Consider the following 15,376-nt stretch of genomic DNA (forward strand, 5'->3'; position numbering starts at 1 on the left):
TTTTTGATTAAGAGAATGAGATGATACTAGCTCCTCTCTATCTATATTTAATCAAAGGATTTCAGAAGACTTTATGGGCAAAAGTATTCTTCTGGATAATCAACTTCAGTGTTCTCTTTTCCTTACCTGTACCTTTCCATTTAGCATCTAGTAACCTAACTATATAGGAGGAGCCAAATATCCTAGTAAAGTACTAGTATGAGGAATGTACAGAATGTAAATGTGAACGTACCCATGATATTACATTATTAGATAGATAAAGTAAGGCTGAAATCAAGGCTAGCCTACAATAAAAAAAGGAACAGAATGTAATAATTCTGATCATGTCTCTGTCCCCTGTATTACAAAGATCCTGAGAAGACTAACACACATACTCTTTATACACTTAAATATATAAACAGTTTTGTGAGTTTAAATATGACTTAATGAATATAATCTGAGTCTTCAAAAACATTGAGTTTTAAAAAACTCACTATCTATTTATATTTCAGGCTAGAATCCCTATGCTGCAGTGTCTCAGCGAAGAAGTCATTTTATTTCTCTACTGCTGTTTCTTTATTTGCCTAAATAATAAGGACAATAATATTTTTATTACTTTTATAACATGCTTTGAGATCTCCTGAGAAACATCAGAACAGAGTGATATATACAAGTGAGGTACCACTACCAAATAGGACTAGGCTCAATAATACAGGTAGGTAAGCACTTAAATAAGCCTTAAGAGTTGTAAACTTGAGAAAAATGGTGAAGAGCATAGCTAAAAAAATGGTTAGACATGTAGTTAAGGAACRAAGAAGTCTATACCAATAAATAAAGTAAGGATGGGAGCTAATCTCATGTCCACATTACAAAACARTTGGCTTTGAGTCTCCTCAAAGAGAGGAGCTGCATTTTTCTTTTCCATTTTTTTTGTAGCTAAATATAATGTATTTTTCAATTTTTCAGTTCAAAATATCTGAAACAAGGTTAAGGTTGCATTGTAGCCCATCAGAGGGTGTTTACAGGATGAAAGATATGTATATGTCATATGTCCTGCCATAACGCCTAAGAGCATCAAGGGCTACTTGAAGCCTGCTGCAGTAGCATAGGAGGATTATGGAGGATGGAAGAAACCAAAACTGGTGCAGTGCTGCCTATCGGGAAAGGCTGCTATCATGTGCTGACCTCTCAATCCTAGCATAGGGCTGTCTGGAAGAATGCTAATACTAATAAAACTCTGGCTTGTTCTGTTTGCTAATACAGACATACCTGTAGAGATGAGGAGGCAGGTGACCTTAAGACAGATCTCTATACATGATTAAGTCATATGTGCTTAAAGTAAGAATTAAGTCTACTACGCAGCATCTAGTTCCAAAACTGCAGTCTTCTTCAGTATCTATCTGTCTAGCTAAGGACCTAAATTCTACAACTATCTCGCTATTTTAATTCAATACTCTTCACATAAATAGAGTTGTATCTCCATAAACAACAGGATCACCCACATCTTGAAATGGTGCTTCATATCTAGTTCACCTGAAAGTCTGGTAAAAATTCAATCTCTTTAGAAACTTACTGGCAAGAATATACTGTCTTTCCTCATGAGTGAGAAGCTCCTAACATTCACCAAGGAAGCTGATATTGCAGTGCTTCACTTTTTACTGGCTTTCCTCTGTGAACCAGGGCTGAATTAAAACAAAGCTCTCCTCTATCTGTTCCGGTCACCCTTCCTGCCTCAGCTTCCTTCTCTAACATGGGTACGGTCAAATGATGAGGACACATATGTCCATTGGGATTATGAGACAGGATAAGGCCATGGAGCTGGAGACTGGAGGCCAATTTTTCCTATCYGAAGAAACTAGAGAGAAGTTATAGATAGAGGTGTGCTGCAGCCGGTGAGAGTGGGAGTCCCAGAGGCACTGCCTGGGGAGCGCGAGGCATAAGTTTAAGTTCCCACAGCCCCTTGTTACATCCCCAGAGGAAGTGTGAAGATTCAAGGATCTGGAACATTTGGGACAGGACAGCACTTCTTTTTCAGTTTTATTTTTGTTAGCATTTGGCTCAGCATTTCTGATCTTGACCTGGCATTGCACATCGCCATCCTCCACACGCAGCAGCAGACATAATGCTCTCCTAATACTGCAAATACCCTCACATTGCGACTACGATCAGCAACTCTCCTTAAAGGATCCTGAATCTACTCATATATCATCATACTAATGTTATTGCTAAATAAAACCTACTAACTGCAATCTGAGACTACTCATTTCTGGAAAACCCCTTCTAGTATTACCTTGTGGCAGATATTATTTCATATTTTCCCTGAAGAATAGATCCAGTGTTGCTGATCAAATAGCGCTTCATACTACACATTAATCTAAATCAAGAATGTGGTTTTCTACTCCAGTAAGTCTTTGCAGCTAAGTTTTATTAAGTTTATTTATTGCTATGTCTGGAAAGATTCTATATCATATTTAGCTACAAATAAATGAACTGGTTAGGCTATCTGCAGACCAAAACAAAATATATCCTTTATTAAGGATCTTATCCTTGCAGAATAAAATAAATAGAGAGGTGAGAAAGTGATCAATATGATCTCTAGCAAAAAAATACAAAATGTTTTCTAAATCTGTTTAATTAGTAATTACTAAAGTGAAAGTAATGTGCTTTCCATTGCAGGGATATAATGAAGAATTGATTAACAATGTTAATCCCCATTAGTTCTATAATTTTAAGAAGGATTTCAAGATTAAAAGAGGAACTGGCTGGTTTGCACCTACACCTCCAAGTAGCCTGCCAAAAATTTGATCATAAATTGTTCTTTCAAATAGCTGCTTTCTAAAATCTAGCATTAAAATTAGCCAGATGGATGCCTCACAAAATATAAGTAATTTAACATCTGTCAAACTATATTAAAATATTTTAACTAAACTCATTTATTTTCATTTTATTTATTTTGGTAACAAAGTTGTCCACAGCTCTCTGGTTAATCATAAATTTAATCTGTAGTCTGAATACACAGAAGCATCTTTCTGTCTACATGCTCCAGCCCCCAAGGAACTGATTACAGGAGGAAAAGAAGGTGGGCTTAAACCCACCATTTCCTGTTTGTGGCAAACTAATTCAAGATTAAAAGAAAAGAAAAAAGAAAGCTCCTGCCTTCTAAGGAAAACCACTTTGGAAACAACCTTATAAAAGAAAAACAAACTCTGAACTATATTAGGGATTATTCTCAGTTAATTTTACCTTTTAAAAAGTTAACCTGCACTAGGTATTCTGTATTAGATAGTCCATATCTGATGCATGCAATATACCCTTCCGAAGTATTCATCTGTTTCATCTATTTTAGGCAGGTGCCTACCTGGACAATCGCATCATCTGAGGRTAACTATATTCCTTTGGTGCCTAAAGAGAGCCCAGACATACCTTGATTTTTAATGGCTAAAATTGAGCCATCTCATTTGATCGAATGAATCTTACATCTGGAAAACAAGAGCTGTGACCAAAAAAGATACATATTATCCCAGGGTTGCCTCTCAGGATTGCCCAGCTCCAAGCCAAGCAGGAGGTCTATTGCCTTGTCCATCCTCAAGGCTTCACGTGCCTCCTCTGCCGTTTTCATAAAGACACCAGACCTGAACAAATTGAGCAAATACATTCAAGGAAACGGAGCCCTCAGATAACCACAAAATGGAAAGAAAAGAAGTTATAAAAGTGTCCCAGACTAAATTGCCTTCTACAGATAACTCGGCTAAAATTCTGCTTACAAACTGAACGTTAAGAAACAGGTGGGGTCCTACCGAACAAGGGGTGTGTGGGAGATGTTCAGAAGAGTTTATTGTGATTGCTTGATAAAGACAGGAAAATAAGCATCCTATAACTTGTTCTCCAAAATACCACCACGTAAAATRAGATATCCTTGTTGTTGGAAATGACTCAACTGGACCACCGAGCCCACAYTGGACAGTAGTGCAGGACAATGACCTCAGGGTCCCTGTGGCTGCAAGTGGGACAGGACCACACACCAAGCAGTATCACATCTAAGAGAGGGCAATGCACATTCACTACATTCCTTTATGTCTGGGTCTGGTCTCAACAAGTTCACCTTAAACTTGTTGATGTAAACAAATTATCTTTTTTTCCTGATTTTAGTTACATTCTGCCACATGGATATTCAGAACTACTCATATTTTTTTGCCATTTCTTTACCAGATTTCAGTGCTGCTTGAACTTAATTTACTGACTCTGATTTCACCTACAGCATTGGATCTTCTTGATATTGAAGATAAACTTTCAAACAGAAAATTAAAAACACAAATCTCTCCCATGTGGTTTCATGAAAATATTCTATTTAACACAATATTGGTCACAAAGGATGCTGCGCATGTTGTCTACAAGGCTAAGCTTACRAGCAAAAACAGTTTTGAAAATGATACGCTTGTTAGACCAAGCCATTACATTTGGCTGTGAAAAAATCACTTAAAACGTTTGAGCCTTTTGATTTTAATGGTTTGACAATCTCACCAGTCAGTCTGCTAACTTCACATATTTTAGCAGGAATATTGCTACTGAATTATTTGATACCGTAACTTTCGGATGAAATCTTCAGAAAATATCTAACATAACCTCTGAGGTACTGTAAATTTTATATTGAACTTGCAACACTTCACATTTTTAAATAAATTAGTAGTGGCTACATGTTTAATGACAGAAGAAGTGGTCAGCTGTGACTTGAAGAGAACATTGCCATTATGCAGAATCATAAGGATTTCAGGCTAATTTCATTAGATTGGAAATATCAATTTTCAGATAGACTGTAAACAACAGCCATTGCTCTCCGCACAAGTGGATGAAAAGGACAAAAAAATGTATAGAGTCTTCCTTCAATAAGCCAGCCAATGCAATTAGTTACTGTGGAGAAGGAAGTTGTCTGTCGTAGTTGTCTGTCACTTTATAGCAGCAAATATTTCCCAGTCTAAGAGGGTAATAATGAGAGGAAAACATAAGAGACTGAGGAATAAACTGTAGTCCCACACAAATCTGCTTGTTTCTGCTGATTATGGAATCAGTCTGTTCCTTGAACACGAAGTGTCAGATCCCTGCGTGCAGCAGCAGGCTCTGCAGCCTCCCAGGGGTCTGGTGACTGCGTTCAAGGCCAGGTTTACAGGGCTCAGACGTGTAACCTGACTCAGACAACTGTGGGGAGAGGAAAGGGGGAAAAAACTGTGAGAAACCTCATGGAGGCTTCTGCCCCTAGCTTGGGAGCTGCAGGTCCTTGCTCCTTGCCTGAGCTATGCTCTATGCTTGTATGGCTGAACCTTGTGCTCTGCTGGCCCTGACCCCTGGGTTGGACCTCCTGRCTTGCCCTCAGAGCTGCCTCCTTACTACAGGCTTATCAGGCTGATGCATGGCAGGGATGCACCATGAGGTCTCAATATATGTAACTACTTCAACCTTCTCTTTTCCATCCATTCAAGATATTTTTCCATCCATAAAGATAGCCATTACATTAAAGAAAATAATAAATTTTTTTTAAAAATGCAACTTCCCCTAAAACATGCACTCACTACACTTATATCTGAACYGACAGTTATTCTACAAAATGGGAAGAAGAAAGGTATCATCTCTGTGGGGGTACCTTTGTTCAGGCTAATCGATTAATTGSTTATGTCCTCCACTGTGGCCTGGAAGTCCTGGCCCCTTGTGCACTCTCTTCAAGCAGTATATTCAAATACTTATTTCCTCTTGAGACATTGCAAAAAAAACCTAAACATTTTGTGGACACAATTACAGACTGCAATTGCAAGAGATCAAAGCCAAGGTCCCCACAGCGGGAGCACTATGAGCCTGTTGTGCTATCTGCATGTTGCTGCTTTACTTAGGATGAAAAGCAGAGATAGGTATCAGACWTCGGTTAAGAAAGAATTTCTGCTGTTCTTGAAATTAATAAAGGCTRTATATCCTACTAAGAATGGTTCCTGTGACAGAAATGGAAAAGAGTTATGGATATACAAAGAAATTTAAAGTAGATACGTTTTAATTTATCTTAAAATGGAGAATGCAAAACCACAGCGATCTGCAGAYAATTTTCTCCATGTTGCCCAGAAAGAAAAACATACAAGTAAATGGGTGTACTAACAACGCCTAAATAACATAAGGGAAAAGAAAGGAGCCATAGTGGTTATTTCACAGAACATAACCTAGCCATCGCATTTGATACTGTTAGGTGAAAATGATTGCTGGATTACACACAAAATGGGTGAACTGGCCAGGGGCTGCCTTCAGGAAACACTCTTTCACAGTTTAGAACAAAGTGATTTAGGGATGTTCAATGACACATCTGCAGYAGTGTTTGGAGGGGATCGTCTTGCCAGATTGCCCCACTCAAAGCAAAGCCAGCTACAGCAGACTGCTTAGGACTGTGTCCAGTCAGGGTTTGAACATCTTCAAGGATGGAGATTTCATAGCCTCTTTATGGGTAATCTTATTTCAGTGTTTTCACACACAAAGAAGCATATGAGAGATGCTTCAGTTCCTTCATCATCTTTGTGGCCCTTCACTGGATTCATCCCAGTATATCTATGTGTTTCCTGTACTGGGGAGCCCAAAACTGGACACAGCACTCCAGATGTTATCTCGCCAGGGCTGAGCAGAGGGGAAGGACCACCTCCCTTGAATTGCTGGCAACACTCTGCCTAGTGCAGTCAAGGACACTGTGGGCCTTTACCACAATGGCACATTGCTAGCTCATGCATGGTCAACTTGGAGAGTCATCAGGATCTCCAGGTCCTTTTCTGCAAACCTGCTCTCCATTTGGTAAGGCTCCAGCCTGTATTGGTGYGTTACTCCTCTCCAGGTGCAGGACTTGGCATTTCCCTTTGCTGAACATCATGAGCTTCCTTTTGGTCCATTTCTCCAGCCTGTTTGGGTCTCTCTGAATCTGATGTATCAGTCACTACTTCAAGTATGGTATCATCTTCAAACTTGCTGAGAGTGCACTTGGTGCTAGCATCCAGGTCATTARTAACTGACATGTGCCAGCTCCCCCAGCAGTCACGGGTGCATCCCCACAGGTCCCATATACTATGCATGTCCACATTGTTTAATGTTCCCTAATACAATTCTCCAGCCAGCACAATAATCAAGATTTATTAAAGTAATRGTCAATGCTCTACAGTCAACCACCATCAGTCTATCACCACAAGGATAAAAACTATGCAAAAAAAAAARKKKTTTTTTTCATTAACAGTGGAAAATCTATGCATCAGAACCTCACATAAAATGTTCTTGGAATATTTTGTAACTATCCGCTATGAGGATGAAGTCAATGATTCTCAGGGAATGATGYGATAATGCTAACAGAGAAAAAATAGAAAGGAACATTTCTCTTCACAAGTATGTTGCTGTTGAAACTAAAAGCAGTGCTGACATTAAGTGTTCTCACTGATCTATGAAATTTTTTTACTCAAGACACACTTTGTTAAGCAATTAGATGAAGGAAAATCTTAATATAAGGTGAGTCTATCAAGCTGATTAAGGCTCTAACTGAAAAATAAGGCTTAAGGCCCATGGAAGTATCCTGCATGGTGGGTTCTTCTCTGCCATTTCTATCTTGATGTCTCAGAATGAAAGCTGTGCTTAGTATCTTTTAGGGAAAAATAGTTAATAAAGAAATGAAGCACATAATTATTAATGAATTATTATAACTTTCTTATATATCTGTAGCCATCTATCTACATATGTATCTTTCAAATTCTGGCTTATCTATACAACATATATTCTCCTTCTCAAAAAAAAAAATAAAGAAAGAAAGAAAAGAAAAGAAAAGAAACACCAAAAAGTCTCCAAATAGCATTTCACATAGAATGGGACTTTCTCCTAAACAAAAATAACATTTGGCATAGCAAATATTTGATGGACTAATTACATTATAACAATAGAGGAAGTGAAAATTTTTTCTGTCACTTCCTCTTTCTGATACTAATAAACAAATAAATCCYGATTTTATCAATTCCATGCAAGAGGAATAGATAAAATGCTTCCTATTCTCATTCTACTGCATCTATTTAATATACAGTTTAAGTCTAATACAACTTGCTGTAGCCTATAAAGAAAAAAGTCTGAGAAAAAGGGATTGCTGTAAATACTGTGTCTCGACCTGGTTGTAGTCGGGTATCTGTCCTGTCCCTGTATTATAGAGAAGGGAGTATAAATACACCTAAGAGTTGGACAAAGCATTGCTACAAATTATAAAAGATCCTATCTGTGCTGCTAGATGCCAGAGTGCCTAAAAGTGACTACAACAGCATGCACCTAGGAAACAACAGGATACATGTAATAGAAAAATAATCTAATATTTCACACATACTTTCCACCCACGGAGTCACTCACAGAGTGATCCCTTAATGCTATTGGTTACCATGGTGATAAGGACAGCCTAAGAGCCTATTAGGACAGAAGTGATATACCATCCCATTACTCAAGGAAGTGGGATATTATCAGATAAAAACATTAGTTCAAGAACCCTGTGATTGAAGACATCTTCTATAGCTCAGAGGTACCTAAATATCGATTTTCCGGAGAGACAAGACAGTAGATATATTGCAGCTAATAATTCAAACAGCTTTATTTTACTTTTGATTTTTGGTAAGTCCAAATCCTTCACAAATATCATCACTATGGAGAAAATCATCCTTTTGCAGCAGGCTTACCTAAGGCCAATGCAATGAAGTAAATTTTTACAATATAATACAATCACTTTCAAAAAGTAAATATGAAAAGTATTCATTCGACTATATGAAACTTGATTTCATTTTCAGAACATCTGTGAGTGTCAGATAGGTCTCAGTAAAGTAAGAAAAAGATAGAAAAATGTGCACAAAGACTTAATCAAAGCCTTACTAATTTAAGCTATAAACAGGAAGCAAGAAGGAAAAGAGGCACGGAAAAATAGACAAACAACTTAAGATCACCATCAGACTGCTCCACATTACTCTTGGGGGGTGGGGAGGGGGCAAAATTTAAGAGTCAAGGAATTACCCAGTTAGGATATACCAAGGAATCATACTTTACTGGTTAAACACAGTAACAGTGACCGCTGGCTAAATGACATACAGCACTACGCCCATCTGCAACGTCCTCGAAGGAAGCGGGAAGTTTCGTAACAGTCTCCAATTGTCTCCAATTTCTTTCAATGGGAAAACGTTGCGCAGGAGTAATTTTGATGACCCTATCTCTGAAATCCCATTTCAGTGCCTTGTAAACGTGATAGATCTTTTTGTCAAATGTATTTCTCAAATACTCACTTCTCTGTCTTTATATCTAGGTCTTCACAATGTGGCTGTAAGACTACTTCGTGGGTCCACGTGGGTGAGTACTGCTAGAATAGCAGGAAGTATCCAAATCTACATTATGTGCCTCACATATCTTTTATTTCAGAGAAGGGTTCTTTTTTTAAAAATTTTGAGGACCCTGGTAATATGGTGTGGAAATGAATTTTATATTTTGTCACAAAAATGTATTAGAAATTCTTCTTTCCCAGCACTTGAAAAAATCACTATAAGGCCAAAGTAAGTGACAAACAGTGACTTCAAACATAGTACTAATAGATCTCACAAACATTGAAACAGAAACATTTGAAATAAAGAAATAATATTTTCAATATTATTTTTATGCAACATCTCACTGTACTTATTTCATCAGCCTCTAACTGACAACACAAACAAGATCCAAGTACTGTGAAGTATTTCTTCCTACCAACCAGTCTAAGGCAGCTTTTCTGCCAGTGTTAGCAACTGTGCTAATGATATGGTTAACAGTTTTAAAAATAATCTTCTTCACCCTAAGATACACCAGAAATTTATAAAYAGAAGAGAAAGCATCACAAGTTCTTCCTCAGACAGAAGGCAGTGCACACAATTAGCATGTGGCTAGTGGCCACACTACTCTGTCACTGGTAACAACATCACTTATCGAGAACAGCAGKAGTGGAGGCAGTATGCCTGTCGTCAAACAAGCCTTGCATTTGGTGGTGCTTGTCAAATATATTAATTCAGGCTATGGATGGCCTAAATTCATTAAAATATACCCCTATTTAAATTAATTGCTGTGATTCAGTAATGGGATGCTTTGACAGGTGGAACAGATGCTGGTTGAAATAATCAAGTTGTATTTATTGACTTTAGCTCTAATGGTAAAATCGTAATTGGCAGAGATTGTGGATTCTGCAGGACATACACAAAGCATTGTGCAGTTGTATTTTCACTGATTTTAACCCCAAGACTGTCCATTTAGTTACTGATATACTATTTTTAAAACTAGACAGGTCAAACAAAAAAAAAAAAAAAAGGAAAAAGAAAAAGAAAAACCCTCACTGGAAAATATTCATGTGCTTCTTTACATAACAATATGTAAATATTTAGCTTTTCAAAGAACATTATCCACTGTTCCTCCTACTGCAAAAGATGCACCTAGCTATATACTCTATATCCAGTTTTTCTCCATTTGTATCATTTGTATCTAACTTCATAGATTTTGAGTTATTTCTCGTATATGCGAATGCCAGCTATAGGAGAAAGTTATCTTTGGTTATCTTTTATTGCTTGTAAAGCATTCATAATTTTTTTAAGGAAATGTGTACTGAATTTCGGTACCATAGGACAGTTTTTTAGAAGACTTCAGTTACCTGGATAATACCTGGCGAGGCCAGTTGCACTACCAAAAACCTGCCATAGTAAGGTGGGGTCTTCTTCTCTGTTCCGCTTGAATACATCATCCAGTGCCGCTGTCCAGTTGAGTTCATTTAACACTATCGTTGCTGTCAAAGAAAAAATATATTTGATGTTACTCAGTTACACCATCAGACAAGTAACAATGACTACAAAGAAGAAACTAAATTTTTGTAGAAAGTCATAACATTTTGTTTAATGAATCAACAAAGATTTAAGGAAACACACTCGTCTTTCTTGACAATTTTAAGTTCCTTACAGTCTCTTCTTCCCCATGCATTATTTACATGCCATAACTGTTCGTTTATTTGCATATTCAGTATCTTCAATAATTTTTTTTTCTGAGATGTCATTCAAGTTGTACATCCCAGTCATAGAAAATTAAATATAAGTATATAAAGGTGATATTTCTATTAGTCACACCACACTGCAAGAAGAAATACTAGAATGATGCCAACAAAAGTAGACGAGTCTTTTAGAAAAGCTAACAAAGTTTTTCTGTTCAGAACAGATGTTGTAAGGGGATGCTGTAAAGGGAAAAGGCAAGAAGGAGTATCAGAGTGGTAAAATTTAGGTGGGCCAACCATGGACAATAGCACACATTACTGCATGCCGACAAGATCTTCATGTTTATATATGCGATCACTTACAGAATGACCAGTAGAGTGAACATTAATATTTATGAGCTGGGTCAGCTTCCCACTGAACTTGATACACAAGGACATTCATATGCACGGTCACTGAAACACTAAGTGGTCAGTAACGCAGAAATTTATATTGACAGCTGATGCTTGTGTTAACTATGTAAAAATACATTTTAACACGCCCTATGTGCTTGTGAAAAAGACGTAATGGGAGACTTTACAGCCAATGAACACTGCCACAGTAATAATCAATTGAAAAAAATATGAAATTTTATTATGGTACAGCTAGTCATGCTTTTCCCAATGATTATCTTATTCATGTCAGGCAACAGCTGGCATTCAGTTAATTAGAAAAAGCAAGAGTTTTTTCTTTTGTTGGTTGGGTCACTAATTCTTTCCTTTGTGTTGCCCAACAGTCTTATAAGTAACACTTCTGAAACACCTAGATTAATAGTGATACAGCGATCAGTGACAGTGGAATGAGAGCTAGAGGGGAAAAAAAATGAAAACAACTTAAAATGTAGACAAAAATCCTAAAAAAAACCCAAGGCTGTAATTTAGACACTGTTTAGTATTGCATGCAAGAAGTTTCAGTTCTCTGCAAATAGACGAATCATGCTGAAATAAAAACAGTTTAAGCTGAAGGCAGGTCAGTGGCATCAGGGTACAAAATTTTGTATCCAGGTCTACTTTCTAGCTCATTATTCATTATTTGTGAAAAAACAGAAACAATAAAAATAAGGACAAGTTAAAAGTTAACATCTGACAGCCAGTTTCCAAAGTACAGTTGTTGTAGGTACTAGAGAAATGAAATGGTACCATTAAATTTTATAGGCTTGTTTTTAAAGGTTAAGGAGAAAATTGCTACACCAGATGTTTTGGAGAAAGGTTTATCTGTTTTTCAAAGAAGTTTTAAGAGAATATTACTCTCTCAAGATACAGCTTTATATAGAAATATCACATTCAATTTCCAACTCTTGAGACTTCCGGTAACCAATAAGCTTGTACTATACACCTGTCTCTCTGTCAAGTAGGCATTTATAAAAATATGTATGTTTACTTGAAAAAGAGGAATAYCTCCCTTAGCCACCATAAGAACTTTATCATTTCAAAATTATCATTTTAAAATGGTTACTCTTCTATTTTATCTTTTAGAACCAATTTGATCTACTGGGTAATTAAACATTACGTACCATCTTTCTAAATTCTTTGAAATTTGACTTTGTTTCAGATTTTACTTCCCAAAGTGGCTCTGTGAAGTTATTAGAAGCTTTGTCATTCACTTACTGAGACAACAGTTTCTTTTCATGTTTTGTTTACTTCATGTCACAGTTTCCTCACCTGATTTATGGAGTGCTTGGCCCAATGGAAGTGCAAGCCTACGTCTCCTAATGAAATTTTAGGACACTGGAGCTTAGGACATCAAAAGCACCCAAGAGACAACAGTTCTCAAAGSTTTTCCCACTAACAAAACATTTGGGTTTCGGGGTCCTCCGTGGATTCCTGAGCCCCACCAAAACATAAACAAATGCATTTATCTGGCCTTGTGACCTGACTTGGATGCAGCCCCTCACATCTCAAAAATACCGTTCTATGCAATGTGGGATAGAAAAAGTAGTCTTCAGCTAAGCCACAGAACTGAAACTTGGARGATGGGAATCCCTAGTCCCAAGCATAGTAGTGACTCTACCATGTTGCTCAAACCAATGATTCAGCAAAATATTTAAAAAACATATAGAAAAAAACATATWTTAATTTAATCATTCTCATAATTGCTTTTCTAAACCCCTGGCTATGCATCCCCTGAGACTGCCTCCTCTGRTATAAAATGGAATGCAATATTTCAATAGAGAGTATTTCCTTCAGACAATAAGGCCTACAAATGAATAAATTATATTCAATAYTAAGATATATCAAACCTATTACTATAYATTTACAAATACTGTTGAAAAGGGTGTCTTTGTAATACAGTCCAAATATATGTATCTCACACACACATATGAAAAATGAGGAACTAAGGAGATAGTTTCAACACTTTGTTAGAATTGTTGAGATTATAAAGAAATCAGTCTCTCTACATTCTGTTTGTAATATTTTTGGAGAAGTGATGCCCCAGCTTCAAGAGTTTTATTTTCTTATTTATGTCCTAGTTCTTCCCTCCCTTCTCCTCCTCCTTTCTCTCTCCAAATTTCTCTCAGAGACTTTTTAAAAAAGATAAACATCCTAAAAAACCCCAAAGACTTACAGATGGGAAAAAATATTGTGTCAAGACTGAATGACTAAAAAAAAATGTGCAATTCAGCATAAGATACAACAGCGTATCTGTTCCCACATACTAAAAAACACATCTTCCCGAACTCCTGAAATTAATAGTTAAGTGCCTCAGTCCCATTTCAGAAACAAATTTTAACAGCATAATTGTAAGCTTCAACATATATCAGCCTCTTCTTAATTAATTTGCTCATCTTGACAAAAATAATTTGCCCCATACTTGGAACAAACGCACAGTTTATTTGATGGGACTGCTAGGTAAATATCTCATTGCATGATCATTAAAGYAATTATTTTCTGGAGCACTTTGCTATTTGCAGTTGGAGCTTGCTTACTTTTTGGTTAGTTTTTTTCTATTTTTTGTCATTAACTACTTGCATATAGAGTATATTCAATTTGTGTTAACTAATCCAGTGGATAGTAAATGAGGTAACAGTTGTTAGAAATTTTAGCATTAATCATTTATTTCCCCACATCTTTATCTGCAGCATTTATTGCCTCTCTGCTTCCACGAAAGAACACACACTGTAAAAATCAGTTTCCCTACTTTTTTGAATGCAGTATCTCTGTTAATAGGAAATTTCAAATCAGTATCTGCTGATTCTGGATTAAAGCCTACAGTGTTAGATTCGAAACTTGCCACCTGAACAAAAGCAAGTAAAAATATCGCAAATAGCAATAACACAATTTTTAAGTAGTTCCTCCTAAGATGTCATGGTTCTTAATACGCACCTTAAAATCAAYGCAGTGCTACTTTGACTAGTTCATAGTGACGAACATACCACCTCTTAGCATATCCTAATTTGCAGACATGAATTTCTATTGCCTTCATGTGATAAGTGAGAATTTCACATGTTTCTCCTGCTATTTAAAAAATGGATCTTACTAAAACAGAAGTGTTTAGAGGCATTCTTGCCACACTTGCTGAGATGCTGTATATTCTAGAAACGCTTATCTTTCCTTTGGAGTTAACCTCTGCACAGGAAAGAGCTTTTGACTGATAATTGGCAGAAAATCTAGTTTGAGACAACTCTCCAATAAGCTTATTTCCAATTCTGCTAAAAGGAGTCTTTGAAGATTGCTTCTTCAAAGTACTTCAACTGCTGCTTTTCACTTGACATGGGTAAGATGAAAAAATGAAATTCATCGTGGCACAAAAGGCAACATGATTCTTTCTGGCTAATCCCACTGAACTCCATCCATCTTTTTCTTTTCCTCTGTTCTTTATGACATGAGATTCAGGGGCCTTGACAGGGAACAGATTCAATTTTCCCCTGCAAATGCAATCAATAAAATAGAGAGAGTACTATTGCTCTCTCTTTAGAAGAAATGGAAGAATACACTTCTGAYGATTTATTCAATGTATAGGCCCTGGCCTGCTTATAAGGCAGACTGCGACTTTATTTGAAAATCCTGGGAGCTATTTACTATGGTTGAAAATATGTCAGCTACCGTTCCCTGGTGAAGCAGCTACACGCACACCAGGGAGACCAGAGGGACCTGCCTCTGCACTCCATTAACTGCCTTTTATGTGTGCAAAGTATTACAGCTTCATAACCTGTTTAACAAAGTTGACTCATTGAATTCTTTAAAGATACCATCGCCTAGCTTTTGTTATGAATGAAATATATATTTGCAGTCCAACATTAGGGTATTTAAATGGGCAGAGAGGGAGCATAAATTTGAAAGAATATTATTTTTATGTGCATGCATTGACAGGTTTCTGTCTGTACTCATAATTTCAGATATTACAGATAC

The 15,376-nt window shown here is 36.8% G+C and overlaps 1 protein-coding gene across 1 annotated transcript in view; it reads right to left on the reverse strand.

Moving 5' to 3' along the window:
* The window catches only part of CACNA2D1 (calcium voltage-gated channel auxiliary subunit alpha2delta 1), a 337,698-nt gene that overhangs the window by 110,374 nt on the left and 211,948 nt on the right, over positions 1-15,376 (reverse strand). The window contains exon 6 of the mRNA XM_085298915.1: positions 10,661-10,792. Within this exon, the coding sequence (XP_085155041.1) occupies positions 10,661-10,792 (132 nt within the window). The remainder of the gene's footprint in view (positions 1-10,660; positions 10,793-15,376) is intronic.

This window comes from Rhea americana, unplaced genomic scaffold, assembly GCF_003343005.1.
Source record: "Rhea americana isolate MKP2758 unplaced genomic scaffold, rheAme1 scaffold_1, whole genome shotgun sequence".
NCBI classification, from domain to species: domain Eukaryota; kingdom Metazoa; phylum Chordata; class Aves; order Rheiformes; family Rheidae; genus Rhea; species Rhea americana.